The sequence below is a fragment of the Rhizophagus irregularis genome, chromosome 6 (genome assembly GCF_026210795.1).
Source record: "Rhizophagus irregularis chromosome 6, complete sequence".
In the NCBI taxonomy this organism is placed as follows: domain Eukaryota; kingdom Fungi; phylum Glomeromycota; class Glomeromycetes; order Glomerales; family Glomeraceae; genus Rhizophagus; species Rhizophagus irregularis.
The window spans coordinates 4,020,170-4,036,085 of record NC_089434.1 but is presented as its reverse complement, the minus strand read 5'-3'; the positions used below and the strand labels follow the sequence as shown (position 1 = coordinate 4,036,085).

General features: G+C 27.1%; 2 protein-coding genes across 2 annotated transcripts; both read right to left on the bottom strand.

The window, feature by feature from the left end:
* Positions 1-573: 573 nt before the first annotated feature.
* OCT59_026587 (uncharacterized protein) lies at positions 574-1,803 on the bottom strand (the record flags this gene model as incomplete). Its single annotated transcript, XM_025321061.2, has 1 exon — positions 574-1,803. One exon carries the CDS (start codon positions 1,801-1,803, stop codon positions 574-576), a length of 1,230 nt encoding a protein of 409 aa, XP_025169861.1.
* Positions 1,804-4,113: 2,310 nt separating this feature from the next.
* Positions 4,114-4,905, bottom strand: OCT59_026586 (uncharacterized protein; the record flags this gene model as incomplete). The annotated part of the gene is made up of 1 exon (XM_025321062.2): positions 4,114-4,905. The coding sequence occupies one exon, from the start codon at positions 4,903-4,905 to the stop codon at positions 4,114-4,116; it is 792 nt and encodes a 263-aa protein (XP_025169862.1).
* Positions 4,906-15,916: the final 11,011 nt, after the last annotated feature.

Genomic DNA, 15,916 nt, shown 5'->3' with positions numbered 1-15,916 from the left:
TATGAAATATAAGAAGTTAGGAGAACTCTCGCAGTTTATAAGAAATAAGATGGTAATATTTGAAAGAATAAATATTACAGGCAGCATAATATTTTGGGAATATTATGAATGAGCAGTAGTATTGAGAATAAATACTACGGATATATGAGAAAAGAAAGCGAGAAGTTAAAAGAAAAATAAAATCTAAACCAAGCAAAGTAACGAGAAATAAGTTAAATGAGAAAGATGTGTTTATCCACGGGTGGCAGACGTGGGTGACAACGCTAATACTTCGAATGGGGAAAAGAAAAAAATAAAACCTAAAGACCCATCCGTAACGAGAGAACCTAAAAATAAAAAAAAAATTATATATATAGAAAATCAATAGTTCTAGAGTAGTATAGACTATTAAAAGCAACTACGTGCGAACGATCATTGAGGATTCGCATTGATATTTAGTAAATAAGGTTGTGTTCTCATGATCCGTATTTTTCTTTTGGCTAAAAAAGCCACCACCTGTAAATACTGTTAGAGGTGGAATGGTTCACACTAATTTTGAGTTGTTCTGTAGATAATCCTGGCTCATTACAAAAATTAATATCGAGCAGAGGTAAAACCTTCATCCAGGGAGTCAGCAAGGTAACTGGAATAAGTTCGTTTAGGTTTTTTGTGAACTGAATGTTGATTAGAAGTGTTTTGAGAATCTTGAATGATAACATTATCAAGTTGTGTATTGATGACGTTCCATTGACGTTTATTGTTTTCAATAATGTGTTGTTGTAAATTTAAAAGGTCATTGTGTTGTTGTAAATTATTGTTGTTGCGTGAAATAGAATCACTAAGTGACGAACTATCTGAAATAGGGTGGGTGGAAATAGGACTAGAGGTGTTAACCCTAAAGTCTCGAAAGGGTAAAATACCGTTTTTAATGTTCTTTCGTAAGTAATCAAACCACAAACGTGATCCAGGGATGCAATAAGTGTATGTTGGGGGTTTAACTTTTTTCTTATTCTTTTTGTTTGATGAAGGATCCAACATATATATTGGTCCATCAGGTATATATGGGCGAAGTTCGTTTGGAATATCAATATTATCAGGAACAGGATCCATATCAGGAGGAAGAGGATAAATGATATCTTTACAGAAAGTAGTCGTTGAAGCTACATCATCAATATAGAGGCTAGAAGATTTCTGAGATCGAGGTACATAATTATAACTAGAAGTAAAATCATAGATAACATGATTTGTTCTCCTAATAGGGGGTACTTTCTTTTTAAAAGAAAAAAATGGAACATTAAAATTATAATCTGATTTTTTGATACTTCTTCTCTTGTTTGAATATCGAAGATGGGTGACCGGTTTATCTATATATTGCGATATTGAAGTGAGAAATCTGTGGCGAACAGCCGACCTAAGTTTTTGTCGATCATTTAGTATTCGTAATTTGTTATTCTTGTTGTAGATACGAGTACAATTCCGCTTAAAGCGAGCCTCTTGTTTCTTTTTCGTTGAATTATTGATACTATAATTGTGACTAAAATTATTATAACGCTTTTTGTACATATAGCGATATTTGTTGTTTTTCTTAAAAATATTTTGATGACCGTTAGCGTAATAACTGGTGGTATATTTAATTCCTAACCGATTTGAATAGATTTCTTTTTTTGTGTGCGAAAGCCATTTGTTGAACACATTCGAAGCATGTGTACTTTTGTTGTTATTCATTTCATTCCTTAAATTCTGAGTAGGACGCAAGAAATGATTCACTTCTGTGCTAAAAAATTTCTTCTGATGCATCACGCAAGCACGTCGATGATGCGACATAATGAAAGGGGATGGAATTTGACACAAATGAAGAGTTTTTGGAGTTTGTGTAAGAAAAGCAGGTTTATCTGATAAAGAGTCAGATGTACAATCAGGTATACAAGGAATATAAATACCGAAATGAAAGCGATATTTTTTGTAAGAAAAATTGAAAAAAGTTTTTGTAGATCTATTACGATCGCTAGTGCTAAAACCACGTGATCGTATTATATTAATTCTATCCAATAATTTTGAACGAATAAAATCAAAAAATTTTGTTTGTATTCTACGAGGCAGAACTTCTTGTAAAGAAAAAAAGTGTGTGAGCATTTTACTAATTTGGTATTTGTGATTAGGGAGTATACTTGTGGAATGAAACCTAATTGGGGTAGTATCCATTGTATAATCGTTAGTGTGGATCTTCAGATGAATTTCATTGGTGTTTTTGTTAGGATCAGCAAGCTCAAAAAAGAAACTTTTTGAGCGGTGGCTATCATAAATCTTGTTATAACCAGATCTTTTGGGTTTTGTCACGTGAAAATTTTTCATAGAGACCAAGAAAGAATTTTTTCCCACCGGAAAATGAAAAGGTTTTGATAAAGACATAATAAAAGAGTGTAAAAATAATATTATCTAATAGTAATAATAATGTAAAACACAAAATAATAAAATTTTGAAAAATTTAAAATATAAGATATCGTAAAGTAATAAACTCTTTGTAATAAGTGACTTGTGTATTTATTGAAACTATAAAGTGTGTAAAAAAAAACTTCACCCTTCGAAAAAGGTCGTATATTTCTTTTAAAGGTCGAAACCTTTACCATATGTATATACTGTAAGATATGGAATGATGTCGTCAAAAGACGTATCCGCACTTGTGTGAGGTTTTAAGCGGAAAAGAAAAAAATAAATGTTGTGAAGTTATAAAACTTTACTGCGCCAAATTATGAAAATTTTGAGTTATCGGAAAGAGTTTTTTTTTGTATTTATTGATAGAGGAAAAGATATATGGATTAAATATCTTTGAGTAGAAGATTAAAAACCACGTGATGTGCTTATGCGGAACAAAAAAATTTTTTTAATTTTACACTACAACTTTTTGATATCATTTATTTATTTGTATATTTACATAAACCACTTTAATAAATAATTAATATCTTCCGCAGTCCCCTAATTAATTAATATGAAAAGCCGTTTAACCAATAGTTTAATGTCATTTGGACCGTAGTAAATTTAATATAATACTGCGCCCAAAAATTAACAATACTGTACATATATATGTGTGTATTATCTGATACAATTAAATTTCACTGAGTTAAATCTACGTAAAAAAATAAATTAAAAGTTACTAATCATTGATGGAGAAAAAGAGTATATGGATTAAATATCTTTGAGTAGAAGATTAAAAACCACGTGATGTGCTTCTGCGGAACAAAAAAATTTTTTAATTTTACGCTACAACTTTTTGATGCCATTTATTTATTTGTATATTTGCATATGCCACTTTAATAAATAAACAAATAAATTTTAATAAAAAATGTATTTATAATGTAATTAAGGAAGTTAATATTGACTACATGATATTGTCATACAATTGCTACGTAGTACTGCGGATAATTATTTTAGTTTTGAGGGAACTTTTATGATAATTCTTAAAAAAATTTCAATTATTTTTATTAAGCAGCTTAATAACAAAAGGAGAATAATAATCTTTTTAAAAAAGAAAAAGAAATTTTTGCTTTAAGTACTTGAGGACACTCAATTATTAATTCGTTCTTGCGTAAAAAAAAAATATCTATAAAATCGCCTAAAATTTTAATAATCGTCAGATAATTTCAATATTGAACTCGTTGTTCTTCTAATAAAGCGCAAAATTTTCTGTATCGAAAAAAAAATTAAGCATTAGGAAATAAAACTCGATAAATTTAATATTTTTTTCACGGGATAAAGTTGCAAATGATTCTAATTGGCTTACAACAGCCAGCAGAAAGTATTGCATGTAAAATTAGAGAAATATCTGGAATAATAAATCATTTTCTCATTAAGGTTTATACGAAAACTTTATTATATTAAAGAATAGTCATTAAACATTTTCAAAACGTATAGATATAAAGCGAAGTAATTGAAAATAAAAATTCGCTTTATATTAAGCAAAATTTACATTTTTATTAAGAAGAAATATGAAAAAAAAATTTACAAAAATATATATAATTAAAAAATATACATAATAAAAAAAATTATCATATTATTCGCCCGTCTTAATCAAAGATTCATAAAGGTATCAAACATTTTCATTTGGATTTTCTATTTTTTCTGATTCTAATTTTTTTGTTAAACATTATTTTTATTTCCCTCATTTTCAAGGGGCATGGAAAATACTTTCCATTGATTTTCTTTTTCAATGTCCAATTCATTTAGTAACGTTTGAGCAAAATTTACAAGGAATTTCCTTCTATCACGAATAATATCAACACCCTCGCTTTGTATTTCATCCAATTTATCAAATGATTTAACAATTTTATCTTCATATTCTAGGAATTTTTTATTGTCGATTGAAATTGGTAAAATTTGTTTCCCATTTTCTTTAGTATCAAATGTTAAATTTCCTAAATGCTTCGTTTTTTGAATTTTCTTTAATTCATTCTCAATTCTATGAAGTATATGTAATTTATTTAATATTTTACGAGTTTGTTTATTTGCCGATTGATTCTTAATAAAATTATATATTTTATGAGCCGCTTGAGATTTATTGATTTTGGCTTTTGCTTCGTCCTCATCACTCTGAATTTTTACTTTAAACGATTTTTTTGGTTGATAATTGGTGTTATACGTTGATACTTCCGGTTGTTTCTGTTGCCTTGCTTTATGATCATAAAAACTTTTCAATCGTTCTAATTCTTGTTCTCTTTCATGTTCTTGTTGTTTGCGTAAAAATTGTTCCCTTAATAATTGTTCTCTTTGATCTTCATCAAATGGAAAGTAATTTCGCGGAGTAGAATAATAAAAAGGTTCAGGTTGATTACTATAATTATTATGATGATAAGAACATGGATAATTCCTTGTATGAGGGTAAAATGATGGCGGAGTTCTTGGCTCGTACATGAAACTTGGGTAAATAAACATCTTTTATCAAAAGAAAAGAAAAGTATCTGATGCTAAACAAAATAAAAGGTGAATAAAAAAAAAAATTTTTTTTTTCTTATGTATTCAAGTTAAAACTAAGAAAAAAATTTTTTATCATATTTATAGTTTTAATAAAGAAAGTTCTAGACAATTTACAGTAAGTTTTTCTAGTAATTTCTTTAATCGAGAAAGTTCTAGATATTTTGTAAATTTTTACGGATTTAGACTAGACTAGATTCTAGAACCGCCCAGAAGATCCGCAAATCACGTTCCTATTTTGGTCATCATCAGCCAATAATACATTATTTGGCAGAGACCATAATTTCGGTGATAGATTTACTGTGTCTTCCTAATTTTTACTTTTTTTTTCTAATCATGGGAGTTAGCCTATATAAATAGGAGAACTCTGAAATAAAATGGCGTCATTTCTGGCCCCTAAATTAAGTTAGTATTGAAAAAATCAATGATGCCGCCGCATTCCCTAAATGCCGATCTCTTCCGCGAATAAACTGATCGACAAATCAGGAATGCTAATTTTTTTTTTGTTCGACACACTAAAAATGGATTCATATTTAACATATAATTGTAAAAATGATTTTTTTATTATTATTTTTTTTTATTGGCGCAACAAGTGGAACGAAATAAGTTACTATTGTCAACCTATAATAATTGAAATAGTTTCAAAAATTTTGGTTCATCATTTGGAATCCAATCTGTCTTAGATTTCATTTGGATTAGATAGAGTCCAATCCGTTATTTGGATTGAATTGAGTCCAATCCATAATTCAATCCGAATCTAAATCAGGTTTATAATTTGTAATTAAGTCTAATCTTAAAAACCTGATGGGGTTGAGTCCAATCCATCAAAAATCCTGATATAAAATTTGGATTGGATTGAGTACAATCCATAATTATAAAATTATTTGGATTGGATTGAGTACAATCCATAATTATAAAATTATTTGGATTGGATTGAGTACAATCCATAATTATAAAATTATTTGGATTGGATTGAGTACAATCCATAATTATAAATTAATTTGGATTAGATTGAGTACAATCCATAATTATAAATTAATTTGGATTGGATTGCATAATTATAAATTATAAACATGGTTTAGATTCAGATTGTACTAAGTCTAATTTTAAAAACCTGATTTGATTTGGATGGGTTGTGTCCAATCCATTAAAAAGCCTGATATAAAATTTGGATTGGATTGAGTACAATCCATAATTATAAATTATAAACCTGATTTAGACTAAGTCTAATTTTAAAAACTTGATTTGATTTGGATGGAGTTGAGTCCAATCCATCAAAAATCCTGATTTAAAATTTGAATTAGATTGAGTACAATCCATAATTATAAATTATAAACCTGATTTAGATTCAGATTGGATTAAGTCTAATTTTAAAAAACTTGATTTGATTTGAATGTGGTTGAGTACAATCCATCAAAAATCCTAATATAAAATTTGGATTAGATTGAATTTTAAACCTGATTTAGATTCAGATTGGATTAAGACTAATTTTAAAAACCTGTTTTGATTTGGATGTGGTTGAGTCCAATCCATATTTATAAATCAAAAATCCATTATAAAATTTAGATTGGATTGTGTACAATCCATAATTATAAACTATAAACCTGATTTAGATTCAGATTTGGATGGGGTTGAGTCCAATCCATCAAAGATCCTAATATAAAATTTGGATTAGATTGAGTACAATCCACAAATTATAAATTATAAACCTGATTTGGATTCGAAATGGATTAAGTCTAATCTGGTTAAAAACCTGATTTGATTTGGATGGGATGAGTCCAATCCATATTTACAAAATTTTAAATCTGATTTATTTAGATTTGAAATCCATATTTATAAGTTAATAACCTGATTTGAATTGGATTAGAAAATTGATAACCTGATTTGGACTGGATTTCATTTGAATTAGGCTAAGTCTAAACTGTACTTATAAATCTAAATCCTGATTTGGATTCAAATTGGATCGAGTCAAATACGTATTCATTTAAAATTAAAAATCCGAATTGGGGATTGGATTAAGTCGATCATTATTATGTCGCACTAAATGTCACTCATGATTATAATTTCACACGTGATTATATTGTAAACGGAAAGTTCATTTATTTCCTACTAAATATATTGGGCATGAGTTCTACTTTACGTATAAATAAAAATAAAATAAAAATTCGTTTATCTATAAAAATGTTTGCTTTAGGTAATAAAAATAAGGAGTTATTATATAATCATCAAATGACACGCCAACTGATCATATTAGTAAATAACCCGATCCATTTGATCACACTACTATTATGGTACTATCAAAATTATAAATTATGTAGATCTCAATCCAATCCGAAATGACTATATGATCGGCAAATCCAAATCCCAATCCAAAATTCGATACTTTTACCAACCTTGATTTTAAAATCATCATCTGTGTAACTTAAGCCCACAGAAACATTATTAACATGTTTATTGTTGGTACCATATACAGTCAGACCTCCATAATTGCACACCCCTTGAGACCATATGCATAATTTTCAAAATAGTGCATTTAAAGAGGGTGTGCAATTATTGAGGTAAAATAATTAGAGATTATATAAGCTTGTGACCGAACCAGAGGGTGATTATGGAGAGTGCAATTATAGAAGTCTGACTGTATACCATAAACTTCATTTATCAGACTTCGATAATTATTTAAGGACAAGAGCCGATCATAATTCGAGCGTAACAAGTTTTACTTACTAGAATACACAACTTTATTTAATTGTTTAATTAAATATCTTAGAAAATTACATATAGATACGATATTATATTTCTTTAAAGTTATATTATTATTATAAATCTTAATTTTTAAACAAATTTTAAACCGATTGTTAAAACGATAAATATAAATTAAAATGCGAGGTGCCACGAAAATGAATTTTCTTAAAAATATCTTAATTACTGCATTAAATTCAAAGGAAGTCCGAACTCGTTTATATAAGCGTAGCACGCAAATAGTAAGATTTTTTAATAAGAATTTGACGTGACATGAAATTTATTATAGAGAAAAAAATTAGTGTCACATAATAATAGACGTATGATATACCGGGATCCTCGATATATGGATCATATTGAAACGGATTATTATATATAAGATAACGAATTTTTTAAAAATTTTATTAATGGACCGGATTGTCCATTATGTCGAGTATTTAACTAATGAAAGTGGATATTATAGGTAAACATTAAGTGCTTTTATGCACAATAAGATGTAAGGAAAATTTTTTAGCTGGTGTTCTGGAGCCCATTTTATAACTTTATGAGAAAATATTTATGTTGAGAAGCCAACAAATTAATGCCTTATTTTAAAAAGAACCTTTATTTATTATTGTTAATAATGGAACCAAACCAATCATCAAAATAAAAAAATGGCGTATTAAAGTTTAAATTTAGTAATAGGAAACAACATCATTTACACCGACGATGATACGTACGTACGGTTAAACAATTTCGAAGAAATGCTGTTCATATTGTAATGAATGCAACTGATCCTAGCTAAAGTTTGCAAGAATATTCTCTAATTAGCAATATTTGATCATCCACTAAATGAACAGTATTCACACGAATGAATTAATACGGATTAAATAATTATAATAAATCGTTCCTGTAGTCTGAACGCCGTACTAAGAAGACAACTCATATTGTAGTGAATATGATTGGAAACGGGTTAAGTAATATAATAATATTTCTGTTTTTTGGAAATGTTCTATATTACAATGAGTAAATGATAATTAGTCAATAATGTGATTAAAATTGTAAATTTATTCATGCATGTGTTTTATTTTGATGCACTTATGTACGAGTATTTAGATTTATTTATAAAAAACAATAAAGTTCTAAATTAAAGATAATTTTTAATGAAACTTAAACCAGTTTCAGGAATAATCGCAAATTGCGTCCACAATTATATTATGAATTTCAAATGCTATTGGTAATGTTTCAAATAAGTTTTTTTAACAAAATATCTTATTTAATTAAATTTTGTTTTCATTTCCGCTGAAAATGATTCGTGTATTGGATGGTCACAAATTTCTATAATCAATTCTTCATTTTTGGTAAAAAATTCATTCAATGGATGAACACAAATTTTATTGATCAATTTATCATTTTAGGTTAGAACTAGACATATTTATACATCTGATAGGAAAACATGTGTTAGTACTTAATATTACGCTTCAATAACGAATATTTTTTTTTGAATATTTTTTTTCTTTGTTCTCATTTATTCAAGATTTTTAGTCGAATATAGTTAATCTCAATATTAGGGTTCATACGACAATATAATTACAAAGTTCTATTATAATGTCATATTTAATGATTCCTTCTAAATATTCTGGGAAAAAAATAAAACCATTTAACATTTTACATGTGTTTGTATTGTTCTAATAACGTCATATATTCTTTGAAGCGCCAACATGCATGAGAATTTCTAAATTTGAATGATTGTTTATTTGTAACTTTCAGGGATCGAAATAAAAAGTTCCCATGATATTTTTTAATGTAGTGTGAAGATTTTTTACAAAAATGTATGGACATGCGACACATCATACTTTATTGGCGTTGTTTCACATGCACCATTGAAATTTATTGTTTCACAAATTTGATTTGATAGTTGATTTGGTTACTCATGCAATAATTGCAATATGTGCTTAACATATTGTATTATTAAGCACTCTTTGCATAATTTCTCTTCAATAAAACAATAGTAGCTTTTTATTAAAATCTTTCTTTATCGCAAATATATCGTTTTTAGCACCGCAACGGGTCTTACTTGATACATATCGTAATATATTTTACAAATTTTACAATAAGGGGGGCCGAGAATTTAGGCCGATCGTTGATTTGGGGCACATCGTCAACTTGGGACACAACAATACCACCGGGAAAGTACTTTAACATCCAATAAGATCTGCATCAATATTTTCCTTTTATCTTTTACTGGTATTTTAAAGGCGTTCCCCTGAATGTCATTGTGGTTTTTGTTTGCAAAAAAAAAAAAATTGTTACATAATAAGTAAAACAATTATCCTTTTTAAAATGATACTTTTTATATATAAAACTAAACCTAATATATGTGTATGTATCACAGAAAAATGGACGGAATTTCCGCGCATCGTTAAAATGAAAATATATTTTTTTCCCAGATATAAAAAGGAACCATTTTTATTTAAAAAATTTCTCTTTATGATAGTTTATTATAAATCAATATATTTTTTGCTTGTAAAAATTTTTAAAAATTACCATTCTGATAAAGTGAAAAATATTATTAATATCATTTTTTATTATTTAGTTTCTAATAGACCGTAAAGACCGGTGAGCCTTTTTTCATATAAACGGGGGTTCAATGTCTCCACGAAATACATAATGCTTTATAGTGTTATGTGTGATCGTGTGTTTACAAAGATTCTGAAGGATGTCGTATTTTAATTATGAAAAGTAAAAATAAACTATCTACCGTCCTAGCCATTAATATATGAGTATGTATACATTATTTTTATCCAATAAAAAAAAAAAAGTTTTAAAAAATTCTTTTCTATTAACAGTCTATAGACAAACTTTCATGACGGAAATACGCAACCTTGTTTCAACCTCAACAACCAATCAACAACCTCAATAGGATTGATTCCTATATTTTGCCTGGTGCAGAAGAATAAGGGGACAAAGAAAGAGTATACTCTTGGCTGCGTGTAATTTTTTTAGTGAATTAATTTTAGTTTTTTTTTCTTTTTATTTTATTTGTATAAATATATATATTATTAAATAAATTTTCTTTATGGCCATGAAAATATTTTAAATATCACCGTATCTTATTCCTTTTAATAATAAGTAAATAAATAAACAATTGAATAAAATAAAATAAATGAATAATTTCTGATATGCTCGAATTCTACTAATTTGAAAACGCTAATTATAACAACATTTTTTGGGTTTGACCGTAAGGATGTGAGGAATATTTATTGTTTAGTCCTTAGTTGTTAGTTAAATAGATGGAGTAATCAATATCATGTTCCATTTTTTCTCCACTTATATTGGCTGAATTATAATGACAACGCCTTCAATAACCCTCCGTCATTATTTTATTTTAATATTTGTCGCGGAGATTGGAATTTGGAATATTACATAAAAAGATAGTGACTCAATTTTTTTTAAGTATGAAATTACTTATAATAATTTTAAAATATCATTTTAATCATAATAGCACAATAAGAAAATTCCAATGCATTTAAGGATACAACAAAAAGAGTTAGAAATACTTGAAGGATAAGAAAGAAATACAAATTATATTGGTTGTATAAGATGGAGTATTAATAAAACTACACATGGGAATCTGATATAAACGTCTGTTCGCGCAGAATTTATACTTTGTATTTGAAAATTTGAAAAGTTTAATATTATAATGCTTTGTCACGTCGCTCATTGACCAATGAGAATATAAGCATTTATGCATTATATTATTATATAATACTCAGTATATTGTTACTTTTGTGCAACAGTTTTCCGAGGCAAATTAATGTTGCGAGCGAGACCTAAGAGTTTCGCCAAAGGTCAATTCAGAAACCTGGCGAAGCTAGTTTCGCCAAACCTTTCAAAATTTCAAAACCTTCAAATTTCCTAAACGTTCCGATACTGACAAAACTTATCGAAATATTTTATGGCTATTTTTAGGCTCATGTTTAATATTTAATTTATTTTTTTATAATGTTATACATAGGTCAGATAGTATGACGAGGGGATTCCGAATGGCTAATTTTATCATCTCTCCCCATATACTCATCCCAACCAAACCAACCTAGTTTGCCTCTACTTTTTGGTTTGAAGGTTTGTCATGTGGTGTTAAAATGGACGAACCTTGAGGGTTGGATTATTGTGTTAATACAAAAAAAAAATATTTTATTCTTGTATTGCATACATATTTATTTTGCTAAACACGTTTATCACATCGTCACATTCATTTCTTTGTTTCATTTTATCGTATAATTGGATTATTTTTAAATAATTCTAATAATTTTTGTAAAAAAATTTTGATAAAAAATTTACGTCATCTTTGAAGTAACTTCGTCATTAAGCTTTAAATTTAATTGGTCAACTTTATTATATCACATGATTCAAAGAGTTCGCCTATAGATGCTAATTTTGCCAATTTCGTTTTAGCTTTGACTTATCGAAAAATCTCGGTTCTGATTCTGTTGCAATCATTAAACACAGCCCTAGTAGATGTGTGGGTTTGGACCAATTGTTTCACAATGATACATCATCATCATCCAGTACCATCTAATATCAAAGTACTTGAAAAGTATGTTAATAATATTTCTCCAAAAATTAATTGACAGCATGTTGTGAAGCAATTATTGCTGCAAATGGATGTAATATTAATTATTAATATATAATTTTTTTTATGTAAAATTAAAAAGAACAATCAGATTAATACATTTATTACTTAATAAATTTTATTTTTATTATAATATTTTATATGAAATTGTTAATTTAAAAATGTCTGTATACTTTTGGTAACCATCTGTAGTATGAAAACTAAGTGGGTTTGTAGCTATTTCAGATATAAAATATTTAAGGCCAATAGATAATTGATTATAATAGATACAATAAAGAATACCATGCTAAATAATAATAAATAAGAAAATTATTAATTAATTAAATTAATCTTTAAAATAATAAAAATAACATAATATTAAACAAAAATTTCTTATTTTGGAATTATTAAATGTTGAAGTATTTTCAACTCTTAATAATGTAAATGCTAAATCGATGACAGAATCTTGTATTATAAAAGTAGTGGTCTCAAATGTCACAGAGTTTTTTCCTTCAGGATTTTTTTAACACACTAAAAAATATAATGATATTGATACTATTAAATTTACTATAGTAAATATTATGATTAATGGAAAATTTTTTTCAAAATAATTTCCATAAAATAATAGAATTAAAAATTTAATGAAATATTAATCATTTACAAATATCAAAAATATTTAATGAGTAAACATTTACAAGTCATTGTAAAGTTGTACTTTCATCAATTAAAGATGTATACTCATTATTTAAAAGTGCTGTAAAACCTTTTTTTGGTCAAAGTACTTAAATTATCAAATATTATTTGGAAGCTCAGTTCAATTGTACTTTTAGCTTCATTTATATTAAAGGATAATAACATTTTTTTTGGTAAATAGGATCATATTGTTATCTACCATTTGTTGATAACTTCTGTCCATTTACAATTATTTTGGAAATTTCTTGAACCATATTTTTGAAAAATCCTGACTGATTTGTTATTTGGAGAATCACACATGGAGTCCATATAGATATATATATCATTATATTCTTCTTTGTTTGCCATAGTTGATGAAGGAAATGCAATAGCAGCAATATTTTCTATAGTGGCAATTTTGAATTTCCTTTTTCATTTAATTGTAGTAATCCTATAACTAGGAACTGAGACTATCCTTACTATAGCACAACCTCATTGGCAGCGTATAATTCTAATGATGAATGATGCCACATAATGTATATTAAGTTTTCCCGCTCAAATAATAAAGATTAGTGACACATTATATTTCATTGCCTAGAATACTTATTATAGGAGTTGCAGTACTTTGACTTGTAATATTTACATATATACAATCTCAAGTTTTCTACATATGAATCTCTATATGCATTAGAAAATCCATGTCCTCTTTATTTCATTTAACTATAATAATACCTCAATAGTCTTTCAATATTATATAATGATCATTACTGTAGGTCATGGAAGTTATTCTCTAATTCTGTTAACAAAGGTGGCAGCCACCTGAAATTTTTCTTGTCTTTCTAAAAATATGGAGTACCTTTTATTTTTTATTCAATTAATTTTAATGTCTGAAGTTGAAGTAATAGCAATATTTAGTGTGGGAGACATATCTAGTTCTTTGGGTTGTATACAATCTGCTGATAGGATCCTTTTTCTCTCTCATTGTAATTTCAACACTTATGTGATTTTGTTTCTTCTTTCTTGGCCAGATTAAACAAAAGGTGATTGAAAGAAGGTAAAATAAAAAACTGAAATCAAACAAGAGGAGAACCAGAAAACTAAAGCAATTGTAAATCAGCCTGTTAATTTTTTTTCAAGGACTTTATTTAAGAATAATTGTAAGATCAATACTATTCTAGCAACATATACTGTATATATATATATCATGTTGTTTCAGTATCAATGGCATTTAATATAAGATATGTAAGCCCCTATTGCCCTTTAAATATATACAAGGGTATTATAATTCTTGTGGTTAGAGAAAGGCATGCTATACTTTAATTAGCATAATTTTTTTTGATTTTCATGCTAAGTAAAAACCTTTGGTAGAAGATCATTAATCTGACTTTTGAGAAGTATCTGTGAGGTACCTTCAACATATATACTAACTTTTTTTGTAAAGATTGTAACTTGCTTAAGTTCTATATTATTCAATCTTGGGAATTATTAACATGTTGTAGATATGATATGGACTTTTTTGCTTGATTAAAATCTTTTATTTGATATTCTATAGGGCACAGCATTCCTCTATTATATAATTTATTTTGCAAAGTCATCAGTATGGATTTCTTAAGTACAACAATGCTTTATAGATTCCCATTTTACATATTTAGATTTATGATATTCATTCTTCTTGATGGTAAAGTTTTTAACAATTATTTTAAATAAAAGATAATAATAGAAGAGTATATCTGGTATAATAATCTTTGAATTTATGTATCAATAAGTAACCCACACCATGAAAAATCTAAATAATATATGAACTATAAATCAAAGAAGGAATTTTATTTTTTATATAAATAATACCTTTGAAGTTTTGATGGATGAGGATGCAATACACAGATTCGAAATTTCTGAATCAATGAATATATTAAATCATAAGGATTAGAATATGATTTTCTCCATCGGATGTAAGTTATTGACCTCTTTAATAGAAACAAAATGTATGTCTGATCTATTAAATTCATTAATCTCCATTTATATTTATTTGTTTATTAAATTCTTGCATTTAGAATACTAATAATTGAAGGTGTGAGTTACTTATCAAAGAATTATTCAACCATGTTAACATTACTATTTAATCATCTTTTCTAAATTAATTAATTCCTTGAAAATAATCTTTCTAGAGAAGTGATGCGTTTATTTAAAAAACAACTTTAATAGCAGTCAGTCTATTTATATAATTAACAATTTAATGTAAATACATAATGGAATCAAAAAAACATGTACACAGCCTATAACCATAGCCCACGGCCCACACAGCCCAAACTGATTTATTCCAGGGCTTAAAATCAAAACATCCAAGATCTACAGTACGACACAAATTTGTTGTAAAATATCAAAATTTCATGAGTTATTTAATTGATATTTTTGGTTATGTAGCTTAACATTTAATTAGCACCTGGTGTAAAAAGGATTACAAGAAATTATAGAAAACATTTAAAAACTAAGAAACTAAATATAGAATGTAGTAAAAGGCGCAATAAGTCTTTAAAGAACGGAGTTAACAACTTTTAATGATTTATGAAGTTGTTTTGATATCTTCAAAATATTTATTTTTAATTTTTTTTTTTTTTTTTTGTAAGCCGCATACACTAATTAGTAAAGTTTCGCGTGAAATATCATATGATTAACAGTAAAAAATATTGATAATGCAAGTTTATAAAGATATCACTTTTTAATAATAATTAATTTGTTCATGTGTTATTCATGTTACAAACTTCAGAATATTTAATATGGCTTTGTTGATCAAAAAAGTTTTTACCGAACTTTTAAAGGCATGAGAGAAACTTCGAAAAATCGAAAATTAATTACGAATTAAAAATTTATTCTGATGTTCACAAGCCATCAGCCAGGTATTACAATCATGATCCGGAGGCAAAGCAATAGGGGCTTTGAAATTTATATATTTCGTAATATTTAGTTTAT